The sequence below is a fragment of the Impatiens glandulifera genome, chromosome 8 (assembly GCF_907164915.1).
Source record: "Impatiens glandulifera chromosome 8, dImpGla2.1, whole genome shotgun sequence".
NCBI classification, from domain to species: Eukaryota; Viridiplantae; Streptophyta; class Magnoliopsida; order Ericales; family Balsaminaceae; genus Impatiens; species Impatiens glandulifera.
Genome location: NC_061869.1, coordinates 48,014,730 through 48,030,313, shown reverse-complemented (window position 1 = coordinate 48,030,313; position 15,584 = coordinate 48,014,730). Strand labels below are relative to the sequence as shown.

Sequence of the window (15,584 nt, the reverse complement as noted above, 5' to 3'; positions counted from 1 at the left end):
ACACTTAACTATTTAACTAGGCGCAAAACTTGTTGCCCCGCCGGACGGGGGATAAAAATGAGAAAACGGATTAAGTATTAGCCTGCAAATAAACTTAACAGACGCAGAATTTGCCGCCTAACTGGCTCGAACCCAGGTTATTAGAATTAGTATTCACCTTTTATTGCCTCTAGGCTAGAAAAATGGATAAAAACAAGACAACAGATTAAGTATGTAGCCTGCAAAAACATTTAACAATTTAACCAAGCTCAAATCTAGGAACGGTTATTATCCACGTCTTATTATCACTAGATTAGAAGAGATAATACAATGTACCATTTAGGTTTATTTGTTGTATTTCAATATGGAAGTTTATAACAAAATTGTAACTTTTATAAAATTTTGTAGTAAATGTAAGTATATATTTTGATCAAGTTGACTAAAACCTATAATAAAACCACACAAAAAAAAATCATTTCAAATAAGAACCCTAATGACCAGTCGGTGGAATAGAACCGCATAAAGTTGTCAAAGAGTGTGAAGTCTGAGAAATGACTATGGGGGGAGACTGGAAAGCCTGGGACGAAGACGCTTATAGAACCACCATTATCCAGGAGAGAGAGAGTCAATGTCGCACAGTCTTCAGAACTGCATTCGCTCCTTCTTTTAACCCTAACCCCGACATCATTGTAGCTGCCACTAGCGGCGGCAGCATCGCCACCTACTCCATCTCATCTTGCCTTTCTCCTCAGGTAATCTATTTCTATGATATTGATTGACATCGGTCAAGTTATATTAGTTACTGGAATAAAATCACTTCTTACTAGTAACAGTCTGATCTCGATGCTTTACAGTTGCAGACTTCGAGCTTTGGCGGTCAGAAGTAAGTGCATTTTCGGATTGGAAAGGTTTGATTCAGTTGCTCATTTGTACTGATTCATTGCTTAAGCTTTTGTAGCTTGTTGATAGCTGAACCTCGTTGCTTAATTCAAGGGCACTGTGGGCCTACTTACGATGTTAAATTTTATGGAGATGGAGATGATGCTTTACTCTTCAGGTTTGATCATCTGTAGTAATCTATTAGGTTTAGCAAGTTGGAGTAACATCTTATCTTCTTGATAGTAATTTATGTTCAAGTAATTCCTGAATTCATCATCACTTTGTTTTACTATGCAGTTGTGGTGATGATGGTCGTATTCGAGGATGGAGGTGGAGAGAGTTGTCTGAAACAACAGAAGCACATATTCACTTACAAGGTAATGAAGATATTGCAGCCTGAATTCTCTCTTTATTTAATTTGTTTACTTTGTTTACTTTGTTTACTTTGTTTATTACCTATTTGACATTGTAGTTTTTGAAGGCCAAATATATTCACTAGAAGATTTCTCATGGATTAAGATAACAAGGGAAAACAACTTGAGAATGTTTGGATAATCCTCCTGTTGAAGGGAACCAAAATGTTTTATCAATCCCGAATCACAACCATTTGACAAATTCCTTGAGTGGTGGTGGCATTATCACATTTTTCTTTCGCCTGTTCCCTTTTGTAGTTAACAACAGTTTTCAGCCTTCTATTTTCTTTATCTAGTTTTGGTTTAACAATCTTCAACCCAATCTTATCTGCACTCCGGTGATACTGAATAAGGATCTTCTCAACTCTTCTTTCGGTTGCCTCATCAAGACCATCCTAATAGAGCGACACAAAGCTTTGTACAAAGACACCATTGTCCTCACTATGCATGTGCCTCTCTCACTTGATTCACACCATCTTTTGATCATCATCCTCAAAATCCTAGTGTGCTTGCTGCATCCACCTAATCGTGATAGGGCAACAAATCCATGGGAAGAGAATGTTCATCATGCTACTCCTCCCTCACCCGATTATGCTCAGAGACTGGTTCAAAATCATGTCATATCATCACATGCCTGATGAAGTTCATCATTTATTCATTTGGCTGATAAATGAGAATTTCCATGATTGTTGTGGGGGAATTCTCAATGTTCTCTCCTTATTGAACATTGTAATTTGCTAATTGAACCTGATACCTGGTCCTAGATTCTTCAAAGTTAGCCCCATACTCTAAGAATTTGTGAGCAAGAGAACAACTAACTAATATGACCCTTCTTAGGTATATGATTCAGAAGGTCATGTAAGTTATAAAGTTCTAATCAAAACCAAGAACACGTGTGTGATTCCATGCAATGGTTTATGTTTATTGTGCTAAAGTATAATGATAAGAGTTCTATTGAGAGGGAGGTAAGGGATCTTGGAAATTCAAAACCATTACAATACTTTATTGCCCAAGTAGATTCAAAGGTGTAACATTGTTATTTTTGATTTCTTTGTCTTATTTTGTGGTGATGATGAATTCGTAAAATGGTGGGAAAACATCTATTTTGTAGCCTTGATGGGTTGTGTTAAGCAATTATAGAATTCTGGCCTTTTAATAATATTTGGTGATTGGCTAGTTTATTGATAGCTTTACTTCTTTTTTACCCATTGCAGATGACATCAATCCAATACTTGACTTGGTGAATCCTCAGCACAAGTTAGTTATTATTTAGTAATGGTCGGAAAAATGTCGTATGTTTTCTGCACTCTCTTAACTTTTATTTATTTATTTATTTACTTTTTTATGTACAGAGGTCCTTGGGGTGCTCTTTCTCCTATCCCCGAAAACAATGCCATTGCTGTTGATACCCGGGTCTGTAATATCATCTCTCTTTATTTCTTTTTATTCATATACATATTTCTTTGGCTTCATGCCTGAAAGCTCATATTTGTTGGAGTGTCTTGCCCATTTGTTTCTCTTTTTTTGCTAAAACATTATATATTATATTGAATGGGAAAGAGGATATTACAAACATTTTAAACCCCGTTAAACATATGTTGTCAGACCCATTTATAAAGTTTATAGGCAGGCAAAAAGGAAGGTGCGAAAGAACTAAATAAGTCTGTTGTATTTATTTAGCTTCCCATGAGTTTTGATCTTCAGCTCCATGCATGAACTTAGTGATTTGTAGGGAATTAGGGATTATGATATATTTGGAGTTATTTATTTTCCCCTGAAAAGGTAAAGACCATTTCATTTTTTATTGGGTACATATTTGACAGGCTTGTTGAATAGCTAATTGCTTGAATCAGGAAACCAACAATATCCATACCATGTTTTTGCAAAAAGGATATTTCCTTTGTCATCACAAACAACTAGGGATGGAAATTTCAATCTGCCCCGATAGTGCCGATCTGAATTGACCTGTTTGAGACAGTTTTTCCTGATTTGATTAGTAGTTGACTGGCGATGGATCGGGAATGGTATTCACATGTCCCGCCCTCCCCACCCCAAACAATAATAAAAAAATTTATAAATTGATAATATATTACCAATATATTTATTTATCTTTCCTATTTTGTAACAGTTTTAGGTTTATTTTCATTTATTTCTTCATAATAATATGATCTTTTAATATAATAAATATTTATATTACAAAAAAATAGTTAAACATAATTTTAACCTAAAGATTAGATTATTTTTTTAATATAATATAAACGGTGCCTTTCGTTGATTACCCCGAAACTGACTGTTGCGGGGATGGTAGTGAAAATGAAATCCTTAGAGTAGAACGGGATGGGGAGGGTAAAATCACTCCCTATCCAATTCACCTCACTGCCATCCCTACAAGCAACAACTGAAGCTATAGAATCTTTGTTTAGAAAACTTTCATAATAAGAGAATAGTATTTTTCTTTTCTAGTCCAATGAGTGTTTGAGATAAAGGTTGGAATGTGCATTTAAGGAGGTTTCTTTAACACATAAGCATAGGAATAATCCTGTTTTCAAAAAATAAAAAAATATAAGAAAAATGGAGATTTTGAGGGTGGAGTTCCAATTTTTGAATATTCATGCCAAAGTTGGCTAATGACTTTACTTGCATGAATAACTTTGGGAGAAGAACACCATTTTTTGTTTTCCATATAATCCAAATGGAAATGCAAAAGTATGACAGAAAGTCTGGATTGATAAAAGGAATGATGTTTCACTTAATGGAGTCTTTGATTTAAAGTCACACACCATTTATTGAGTTTCTTTGGCTTTCTCCTACAACAGAGTAGATCCATCTTTGCTGCTGCAGGCGATTCTTGCGCGTATTGTTGGGATGTGGTATGTATCTATTCGAGGTGAATATGTAGCTATATATAGATGTGTGGGATGTGCATATTACAGCTCTATTTCATTATTGAATTTTTTAAAACTTCTTACCTATTTGTTTTTTAATATTTCCAGGAGAAAGGGGAAGTCAAAATGGTTTTTAAGGGGCATTCTGACTATTTGCACTGTATATTGACACACAATTCTGGGAACCAGGTAGTGCTTTCTCATAGCCAGAAGTAGAACTGATCTTTTATTTTTTATAAACTTTAAATTTATTAAACTACACTATAGCACGAAGATCATGTCTTATATAGAGATAAGAGCAAGATACAACCCGGAATCAATACCTGAAAAAACAGAAAATTAAATCAATTCAACATTAGAAAATATCAGGGATAGCATTACTAAGACAGGAGGCACACAAATATGCGAACATTTGATGTTGTCTTTTCTTAATTCTCTTAGTTAAACAATAGTCTTTTGCAAAAGCTAAACAAAATGATTTCTAATCAATAACCTTTTGCTAATACTAAATTCATTAAGGTTCCAGTTTAAAATCATTACAAATTTCAAATATCTGAACTGTAGTCTGTATAACCCATTTAACTTTTGTAAGATTAATTTAGATGTTTACAAAAATTTTAAGCTACTGATTCAAAACTAAATGCATAAACGTTTTGAATATATTATCAATTTAGTATAGCTTATAACTAATTATTATGCTAGTGTATGATTGATTACAAATAGTCTACTAACTATTATAGTAATGATTTGCTACAATTTTTATCAAAATGTCTACTAACTATTTTAGTAAATACTGTGTTACTATTATTAAAATCGTAAGATCTTTTATAACTTAATCAAGATAAAAATATAGCGGAAAAATACATATGTAAATATAGGGTCGGTTATTGACTAACCGAGATTATATCTGGTACAACAAATCTGCTATATATTTATCTCTGCTTCCTTGACTTGAGAACTCAAAAAAGTCCATTCTCTCTCTCTCAGTATGTGCCACGACTCATAGCAAGCATGAATCTTCATGGTTCAGAAAATGAACTCTGTTTGTTAGTTTTGGCACAATTAACATTTGAAATACTTCTTGCATTCAGATTATTACTGGTTCTGAAGATGGGACAGCAAGATTATGGGGTAATTTTTTCTTCCTAGTGAAAACTGAATTTAGTGATTGTCATCTTGCTTGACCTCTTATTGATTGGTATTTTATTCAAAAGTCTATTGATTTTTTACATTTAATCTTTGCTATTTTATTTCTCTAGATTGTAGAACTGGAAAGTGTATTCAAGTAATTGACCCTGGAATGGACAAGAAGCTGAATGGGTTATTTCCTTTTATGAGTAGTATTGCCCTTGATAACAGTGAAAACTGGTTGGTATGTGTTTTCTATTTTCATTTCTTTATTTTTCTGCTTTGCTCATGTTGTGATTGCAATTTTTTTGGGTTGGCGGTTAGACATCAAACGGTTGGAACGTTGGCGGTTAGACGTTTGAAGGTTTCTCCGATTTATTGTGTATCCCAACCATTCAACGTGTTTGAATCTGTATCCTAAATTCATTATTGGTTTTCTTAGCGAGATCCATATAAAAAGTGTTTCCAAAATTTAGTTTTGCTAGCCTTTGCTTATTTCCTAAGAACTAGAACCATTTTATAGTTCTTATATTTAATCTTCCTACTTAGATACACATTTAACCATATTTTTCCCTATGTATACATACAGGTTTGCGGCAATGGCCGGACTTTAACTATGTGGAGTCTTCTTGCTCGTGAGTGTATCACAAGGATATCTACAAATGCTTCGATACAAGATTTAATGTTCACTAATAATCAGGTATTCAACTTAGGGGTGTGCAAAAATGCATTATCACGATCTAGTCATAGTAAGTATGTGTCGAGTTCTAACCCAGCTCACTCAGGATAATTGAAGTGGTAAGAGTCTTAAACTAAGAGATTGAGGTCTTACGTTCGGTTTTCACTTGAAGTGGAGTTTATGGGCAATAGGGATGTTGTGTTAACCTCCTATATAGAAAAAATCATGGTGTTAAAGAAAGAAAGAGTTCCAACTCAATCCACCCCTCCCATAGTAGCGAGAGTGGCGAGAGTCTTGACCTGAAGTGGGGGTCACGCCGGTGAGAGGTTTTGTGCTAGTTTTCTCTAGGGAAAAAACTACGATGTAAAAAAAAAAAGGATTAGAGTTCTAATCCAATCCACCCTATCCAAAGTAGCTCATGGGTTAAGAGTTTTGAATTTATGTCGGTGGAATTGATGATTTTCTTACTTCAAGAAAATAAAAGTCCTAAAAGGAATAAAAAATCAATTCAATTCAGTCCATAATTTAAAATGGATTAGATTTATACATCCCTAGTTTTTGTGTTTACTTTTAGCTTCATATGATTGTTTGCTTGAAATTATTCAGGTCTTAGCAGCTGGAGCAGATCCATTGCTCACTAGATATGACATGAACGGGAGTATTCTTTCTCAGATACAATGTGCACCTCAGTCTGTGTTTTCCATTTCTTCGCATCCCTCCGGTGTAAGTTCATCTCTTCTGCTTTACTGTTTTCCTGTTTCATTTTTTTGGGTATTTTTATTCTTTTCATTTGCATTACTAGTGAAGATTTTGTGGCAGGCTACATCTTGTTAAGAAACATTACCATTATTAAAAGATTTCTCGATTTCGAAATCTATCTTTGAACTATATGTTTATTCTATAATCCCTTAAACTATGAAACAACACTTATTTAGAGAAACTGAATTTTGTTTTTAATTTTTATATTTTATAGTTAAATAGGTGTTTACGCGGTGAGAAAATAAGAGGAAAAATTGTCATATGTTGATGAGAATTTGAACGGAAAATATCCATGATGAAATGTATCATTTCAAAGAGATTCATATCAAAACGGTTTCACAGCTGAAGGGAAAAATTTATGCTTGGTAAATTTATGCTTGGTAAATTTATGCAGGTAACAGCAGTAGCTGGTTATGGAGGTTTAGTGGATGTTATATCCCCGTTTGGAAGCCACTTCTGCTCATTCCGATGCGGTTACCCCTTGTAAGGTTTTGTCTATACGCATTTAGCTCTTTTTCTTATGATTATTTAAGGAATAATGTAGTAAATCATGATGGAAATAGCTTTTATGAATGTATTTTATTATTTCATCTAGTCTAATGTTGGTAACACACTTTTACGATTTTTTTTATACACAATGAAAATTTGAAATTACTACAAATTTAATAGATCAGAAGAAGGTTGATGAATGTTAGTTGGTAACACATCCTTCCCCCAACGATCCGATCTAAGTTTTTCACGCCCCCGAGCAGAAAGGAGATGAGATGGTTGAACCATGTCACGATAAACATTGTCAATCTTCCACACTTTATGGAAAATTGGTTTCAGAATTGTCTGTGCTTCCTAACTTGAGTTATCTTTGTTTGATGAGTTGATAATCAATTTCAAATAATGAGTTTGGAAGGTGGATAAATTTATTATCTTTGTGCTTTTCCTGAAATTTGAACTCCAACTTGATTGTCATTGCTTACACTTTTTGAGGAATGCTTGCATTTTCAACACTTGTCTTCCCGTTAATAACTTCTCTTGTGAGTTACATATATACAGAAGGGGATCCTTTGCTACTGATTCATCTGTTCCTTGTGTTCCTCCCTCACAATTTTGTTTATTTATTAAAAAAAACATGATTTACTAATTTGCCCCTTCTATGTGAGGGGAACAGACGGAACATATATACTTGGTAGCAGAAGAACTTGTGTGTAGCTGTGTAATCTTTTAGGATACCATCAAAAGATGTATTTGAAAGGTCCTTTTCCTACAATTAAAAAAACTGAATACAATTTATTTTATCATAATCTTTAGAATGTTTCAGAGTCTTTACAAAGATGTAGTTCACTACTACTGTACCTCCTATGAAACCATACTACAAAATTGGAGTGTAGGATTTTAAGGTTTTTAAAAAAATCATGTTAAATGGCCATTTCTGAAAAGTGTTTTTTTTCTTTTCAAAATTATAAATTAATATTGAAAATGGTAGAATGGTTCCAACTTGAGACGATTTGATGGCATTCAGCCTTTATAACACTCACATACACGTTTTGGTTTTTCAGGTATTTTGATTTCCATTAGCTATTTAAACTTAGGAGTTTCTTTTAAACCAAAGTTTATTTTCTAGAGAGGCTAGTTCAGCATACTACTGTTTTTTTTTTTCAATTAAACGTCAAATAATTTTAAATGTACAAAATCTTAGTTTCAATCATATCTATGTCAACCTAGGCCGAAAGTGTGCTTTGAAGAATTAATTAATTTAATAAATAAAAATGTTGGATTAATTTAAGTTATTTAATTCAATGATCATGAAAAAAAATTATTAAACAGGGAAGCTTGAGCATGTTGTTTGAATTTATTTTTTATTTTTATGTACGAAAGAATATTGTAGGTTTATTCAATTTCTTTTTTTGGGAAGTGATTTAAGAAATATATTATGATTTTTTTAGGTTTTTGAAATGTTTTGGATGAATGATTAGTTTCAAATTAGTTTACTAATAATTTTTTGTATCATAAAAAAAACCTTCCGAAATTAGTGTATTTATTAATATATATTGTCTTATATTTTAAACTGTTTTTTATTAAAATTGTTTATTGAAATTTTAAAATTATTCAATTTTTTTATTGCAAAAAAATTGTTATGTTCTTTTTCTATGGTTGTTACTTGTTATGTTTATTTAGTGCTAAGATTAATCATTACTAATGAGATATAAAAATAAAATAAACATAATAAGTAATGAGATAAAAAAATGTTAAAATAATACTTAAATTTAATCTGTATTAATAAATATAATAATTTAGATTACGGATTAAATACATCTAATTTTGAATTTAATATTGTTCGATTTAACATTTGCTCTCATTCATATTCGGTTATATTATTGACACAATGAAATTTGTCCATCATTTAATTTAATTAACTTTTATTATATTTCAGTTTGCATATTTTTTAAATTGTATGCAATGGCTGTCATTATAATATAATACAATATAATAGAGGAAATTTCGGAAATTTGGGAGAATTGAAGAACTATTTCTTATTTTACTCATGTTTCAAACAAGTTTTTTCAAATTTTTTAATTTTCTATCCATTTTCCCAAATTCACCTTCTTCTCTTAAATATTAATTAACCCATTAATTAACTATCTTTTTCACTTAACTATTAATTAATCTTCTCTTTCTAAACTATTAATTAACTTATTAATTAACTCTCTCTTGCAATCAACTAAATAAAATATATTATATAAATATTAAAATAAAATAACACATATTTTATTTTAACTTAAATTTATAAAAATAATATATAATTAAACTAAACATATTAAATAAATAAAAATAAATAAAATATTATATACTAAAATAAAATACATTACATAAATATTATGTCACAATAAAATACATAACATAAACATTATAATAAAATAATTTATTGTATAAAATAACCTTATATGATGATGCTTTTTTTTAACAGTTTCAAATAATTTTCTATCTTTGACAATAAGTTTAACCATTTTGAAAGTCATTAAATGTCACATGTCACAATTCGTTTTTGTGCGACTAATTTTACGGATTGATAATATTTACACTCTATCATTATTGTGACTAGTAGATATCTAGCTCAGCGTAAGAGTCCGTTGAATTTTTCAACCACATTTGTTATCGCTTAGCCATAACGATAACCTCCGTCATTAGACATGGTCCATATTTCTAGTGAAATCTTTCGCAACCATATTTCGGTATCAGGATTAATCTATTTAATTTGCATCATTGCTTATTCAAATTTTCGTACTTGAGAAGTATTTTCGGCCATCCATCAGAGCATCTTCAAATGTGCGCATAAAAAAGATGAATAGAAATTACTGCGTAATTTCAACAAACAAAATCGATGTATACCTCACTCACGGTGAAACCACTTTCTACCATTTCCATGGCTTCAATAATTCTAGCATGTCATAATGCATACACCCTTTCTATTTTGATAAAAATATAGTCGGAGATAATATAGAAACCAATACCAATTGTAATATATTCTATTTTAGTGTATAATATTTTATTTTAATGTTTATGTAATTTATTTTATTTTAGTGTATATTATTTTATTTTAGTTTATAATGTTAATTTAAATTATTTAATTCAGTATGTTTAATTTTAATTATATATTATATATATTGTATTTATAAATTTAAGTAAAAATAAAATATGTGTTATTTTATTTTAATAATTATATAATATATTTTATTTAGTTGGTTGAGAGATAAGTTAATTAATAATTTAAAAATATAAAGTTAATTAATAGTTAAAAGAGATAAGATGTTAATTAATTAGTTAATTAATATTTTAGAGAGGAAAGGTTAATAGTTTGAGAAAATAAATAGAAACGTGGGTTGTTTGGGAAAGTTTGTTTGAAACATTGATAAAATAAGAAATGGTTGAGAGAATGAGGTGACACCAACCTGAAAAAGGATAAGGAAATACAAATCAGATTGTGTCAAGTAATTCTCTCGTAAAATTCCCTCACAAATTATTTATCTATATTCTCTAGAATAAATTAAATTAAATGAAATGAGTTTCTCTTTTATAATTTTTATTAATTTATTTTCTCTCTAATTATATATATATATATATATATATATATATATATATATATATATATGATATATATATATATATATATATATGATATCTCATCTTTTTTCCTTCTCATATATTATTAGAGCGGTCATATATTATCAGAGCGGCCCCGAGGTTTGGGCTGCCCTAGCCTCGATAGAAAAAGTTCGATATACTTTTTGTTGCCTTAAGTCTAGTTTTAAAAATTGATAAAAAAATAATTTTTTTTTGGTGAGATTTAAACTCATAACCATATTGAAACTTTAAATGCATATCTTTAACCATCAAGTTAGAATCATTTATGTTTAAAACTTCAATAAATATAACTAAATATGTTAATATTTTTAACAAATGGGCTGCACTAGCCCAAGGGCTTGCCGGACTTACCCTAGGGCCGGCCCTTTATATTATATATAAATAATTTTATAAATTTCATAATTTTTTTTTATCTCTCATTGTATATTATTTTTCATCATTAACTTTTTATAAACATAATTTATCTAATAATTATGTAAATTATTTATATATATATAATAAAACAATAAATATGCAATATTATATAATTATAATATATTAAAAAATAAACTAGGAGATAAACATTTTAATTAGAATAATATTTAATTATTTTATAAATATTTTTAATTAGAATAATATATATATATATATAAAAGAAAAATAAATAAAAATAAAAATTTAAATATATTACAAAATTAATTTTTAAATATGTTATATATAATATAATTATATAAATTATAAAATAATTAAATTAAATAAATTATATAATATAATATATATAAAAAAGTTGTTATAAATGCACTTACTTTATCAAATTAATAATATATATATATATATATTAATGTGATTATATTTTAAATATTATTATTATTATTATTATTATATATATATAAATATTTATATATTAAATAAATAAATATGTGACCATTATGTATATAAATATAAAAAAATTATTTATAAGATAATATATATTTTAATATAATTATTGGGAAAAAAATATTTATATATATTTATATAAATTTTATTTATGAGATAATATATATTTTTATATAATTATTATAAAAAAATATATTTATTTAAAATGATTGATGAAAGAGAATATATAATTGTTACACAAAAAATCGACCTTTCATGATAAGGAATTTTCGTTACTCATTAGTCCCGCCACCTAACTCACATTTCTCTTAAGTCTCAAGTGAGAAGAGTAACCAAAATGATAGGCTTCACTAGATTGTATTTAAAAAATATCAATTTAAACTAATTTCGATTCTTAAAGTGTTTAATCGCTTTTTAAAATTTTGTTATTAATTCGGTGATAGGTTACATATGAGAAAAGACTCTCTCTATGTTTCACAACCCTGTCACTTTACAGTTTTATTTGAAACTTTTGAATATTTAAAAAATTATTGATCTACACTTTATTTATTTATCGAATTTTATTTTTATATATATATAATATATGTATATATATTTGTTTTAATAAAAAAACAAATTGTGTTTTTATTAAAAATAATGTTTTGTGTTTCTTTATGTTTTGTTTTGATTTTTAAGAATTAAATAAAGCATCAAAATTAAATAATAATAATAATAATAATAATAAAAAAAGACAAATGGCATTGGGGCGTTGTCTTGGAGGTTGATTGTGGATAGGAAGATCCTAAGTTCAAACTTCGAAATGATTTATTTGTTTTCATGTTTCGAAAAACAATGAAAGTGTTCAATTCTAAATAAGTTATTATTATAATAAAATGTGACACTGGCGCAGTTGCTAGAGGTGCAAACGTGGACATGTACGATTTGGGGACACAGGTCTTGTGTTTGAATCTCATGGAAGACCTCTTATTTATGTGCACAACTTGTTTGACCAAACCAATCCCACTAGTTTCCTTTTTTAGCTTAGGATCAAATCAAATACCATATAGCAATTTTTAGAACAAGCTCACAGTTAAACCCTTTTTTAAACTAGAAGAAACTAACTCATTTGTTAAATACACCTGACTTCTTCAAAGTCTATCTCATGGAACACCTTTTATTTATGTGCACAAATTTTCAGATACTTCTTTTTTGCCTTAGGATCAAGTACTTGCATTCTGAATCAATAATATGAACCACATACAATATTCAAATCAAATGCCATGGCCAAATCAATCACAGTTTCTTTTTTTTGCTTAGGATCAAATACTTGTATTCTCAACTTATAATAATATGAAACCACATATAACACATTCAAATCAAATACCAAAGCAACTTTTCAAACAAGTTAAACAAAATACCTGTATTCTCAATCAATAATATGAACCACATACAACACATTCAAATCAAATATCATATCAACTTTTCAAACAAGCTGACAGTTAAACCAAATACTTGTACGTATTCTCAATCAATAATATGAACCATATTCAAATCAAATACCATGGCCAAATCAATCACGATTTTTTTTTTAGCTTAGGATCAAATACCTGTATTCTCAACTTATAATATAAAACCACATACAACACATTCAAATAAAATACTATAAAAAATTTTCAAACAAGCTGACAATTAAACCAAATACATGTATTCTCAATCAATAATATGAACCACATACAACATTCAAATCAAAAACTATATGGCGAAATCAATCATAGTTTTTTTTAGCTTAGGATTAATTACATTTATTCTCAACATATAATATGAAACCACATATAACACATTCAAATCAAATACCATAGCAATATTTTAAACAAGCTTACAGTTACACCCGATTGCGAATTTTGTTTTTGAGAAAACATCTTAGTGCCAATTCATTAAAAAACCCAAAAAAGGGAAAAAAATTACAAAAGTTTAAGATTAGATCTAGACAATTTTTAGATTTGACAGTAAAACAAGAACTGAATTACAAACATCAACAACAATCAATTAGCGCATGTAGCGTTTTTACTTTGATTCCACTTTTGACTTTCTCAAACGAAATATCTCATATCTGAAAGAGCTTTATATTCTTTTCATTCATTTCAATTTCTCTCCAAGATTAAATGAGTGCATTTCCATCTGAAATTATATCTCCCAAATATCTTCAACAATTCTATTTCTTCCACTGTGAGTTCTTAATTTTTTTCTTTTCAGATATTATAGATTACTGCTCAAAAGTAGCATTTCAGCATACTTATATAGAAAGATATTCCTTTACTTTATTCTTCCTCCACTGTTGGATTTCTTCCCATGTTCTTAAAAAGTTGATGATGTACACTCTCAATTTTTTATTTTTATTTAAAACTTTAAGAATTTATTTGAAATTGATTTTTCATTCACTGTTTTGGATTTATTTTTAAATCTTTTAAATATAAAAAAATTAAAATAAATATGACATTTATTTTATTTATTTTTTATATTTTTAGGTTAAATAAATAATTTATTTGGGAAAAAATGGATAAAACATTTATCTTAAATTATTTATTTAACCCTTTTATTTTTCTAAAATTAATTTGAGATGAAATGAGTACAATATTCATCCCAAATTATTTTATTTATTTTATTTGACAACTATCTTTAATTAATTAATTGTTTAATTAGGTTTTGGCCTTAGGGGTTAATTGTTTGGATTTATTTATTAAAAAATAATCAAAATAATTATTTTTAAAATTTTAAGTTAGGTGCGTACGTAGAATTTTATTGTTTACAATGTTGCTAATTTCTTAATCCCATCGCCATGGCTTAGTTCTAAAATGCAATGTATGATTATACAGTTTGATTTTGAAGTTTGAAATAGCCTGGCAACTAAAGTGCAGATATTTTTAAAAAAAAACCTAGTGATCATATGTGGAGGTTTTTGTTTTGCTTAAATTGTGATTAGGCATATTTGTGAACAGAACATCAATTTCTCATATTGATAGGATATTACAGGTTTGTTACTTAGATTTTGTTTTGATATTGTGAAGTTTCAATTATGTTTGAAAGTGGTTAGATTTCTCTCTCGATGCCTGAAGTTTCCATGATGGTCAAGTTATTGTTGGTATACTGTAGTTGATTGAATATATATATATATATATATATATATATATATATATATATATATATATATATATATATATATATATATTATTTATAACTGTGCAGGTCTAGATCATTGGTTGCTAAAATATTAGTTTGTCAAACTTAAAAGTTAGTGTGATTTGGTTTAGATTTGAAGTCTGAATTGTTTGCATGCTATAGTTGGCTGGATAGAAAGTTAGTTCTTTTGAAAAATGAAGCATGTGATATTCAAAAGAAAAAATGGAAAGGAAAGTGAGCATTCACGCAATCTTCAAAACAAAAAAGAAAAGAAAAAGGAAAATGTGAGCATCGCAAGAATCCGATCACGAAGTTTCCATATGATATTCAAGTTCTTGTTGGTATCCTATAGTTGATTGATATATTATTTAGAATTGTGCAGGTCTAGATTTAAGATTTGAAAACCAAGGAATTGATTGTTGAAATATTAGTTTACCAAACTTAAATGTTTAGTGTGATTTGGATTAAATTTAAAGTCTAAATTGTTTAAATACTATAGTTGGCTGGATAGAAAGTTAGTTCTTTTGAAAAATGAAGCATGTGATATTCAAAAGAAAAAATGGAAAGGAAGTGAGCATTCACGCAATCTTCAAAACAAAAAAGAAAAGAAAAAGGAAAATGTGAGAATCGCAAGAATCCGATCATGAAGTTTCCATATGATATTCAAGTTCTTGTTGGTATCCTATAGTTGATTGATATATTATTTAGAATTGTGCA

General features: G+C 28.7%; 1 protein-coding gene across 4 annotated transcripts; it reads left to right on the top strand.

Moving 5' to 3' along the window:
* Positions 1 to 488: 488 nt before the first annotated feature.
* On the top strand, positions 489 to 7,312 carry LOC124912560 (THO complex subunit 6). 4 transcript variants are annotated; one of them, XM_047453201.1, is made up of 13 exons: positions 489 to 731; positions 840 to 862; positions 938 to 1,036; positions 1,156 to 1,235; positions 2,486 to 2,528; positions 2,624 to 2,684; positions 4,088 to 4,141; positions 4,265 to 4,345; positions 5,248 to 5,287; positions 5,416 to 5,528; positions 5,874 to 5,984; positions 6,570 to 6,686; positions 7,117 to 7,312. In XM_047453201.1, exons 1-13 carry the CDS (start codon positions 531 to 533, stop codon positions 7,207 to 7,209), a joined length of 1,116 nt encoding a protein of 371 aa, XP_047309157.1. In that variant the 5' UTR covers positions 489 to 530; the 3' UTR covers positions 7,210 to 7,312. The 4 variants fall into 4 exon arrangements, with proteins under 4 accessions (XP_047309157.1, XP_047309155.1, XP_047309156.1 ...); XM_047453199.1 differs by having other exon boundaries at positions 929 to 1,036; XM_047453200.1 differs by having other exon boundaries at positions 834 to 862.
* Positions 7,313 to 15,584: the final 8,272 nt, after the last annotated feature.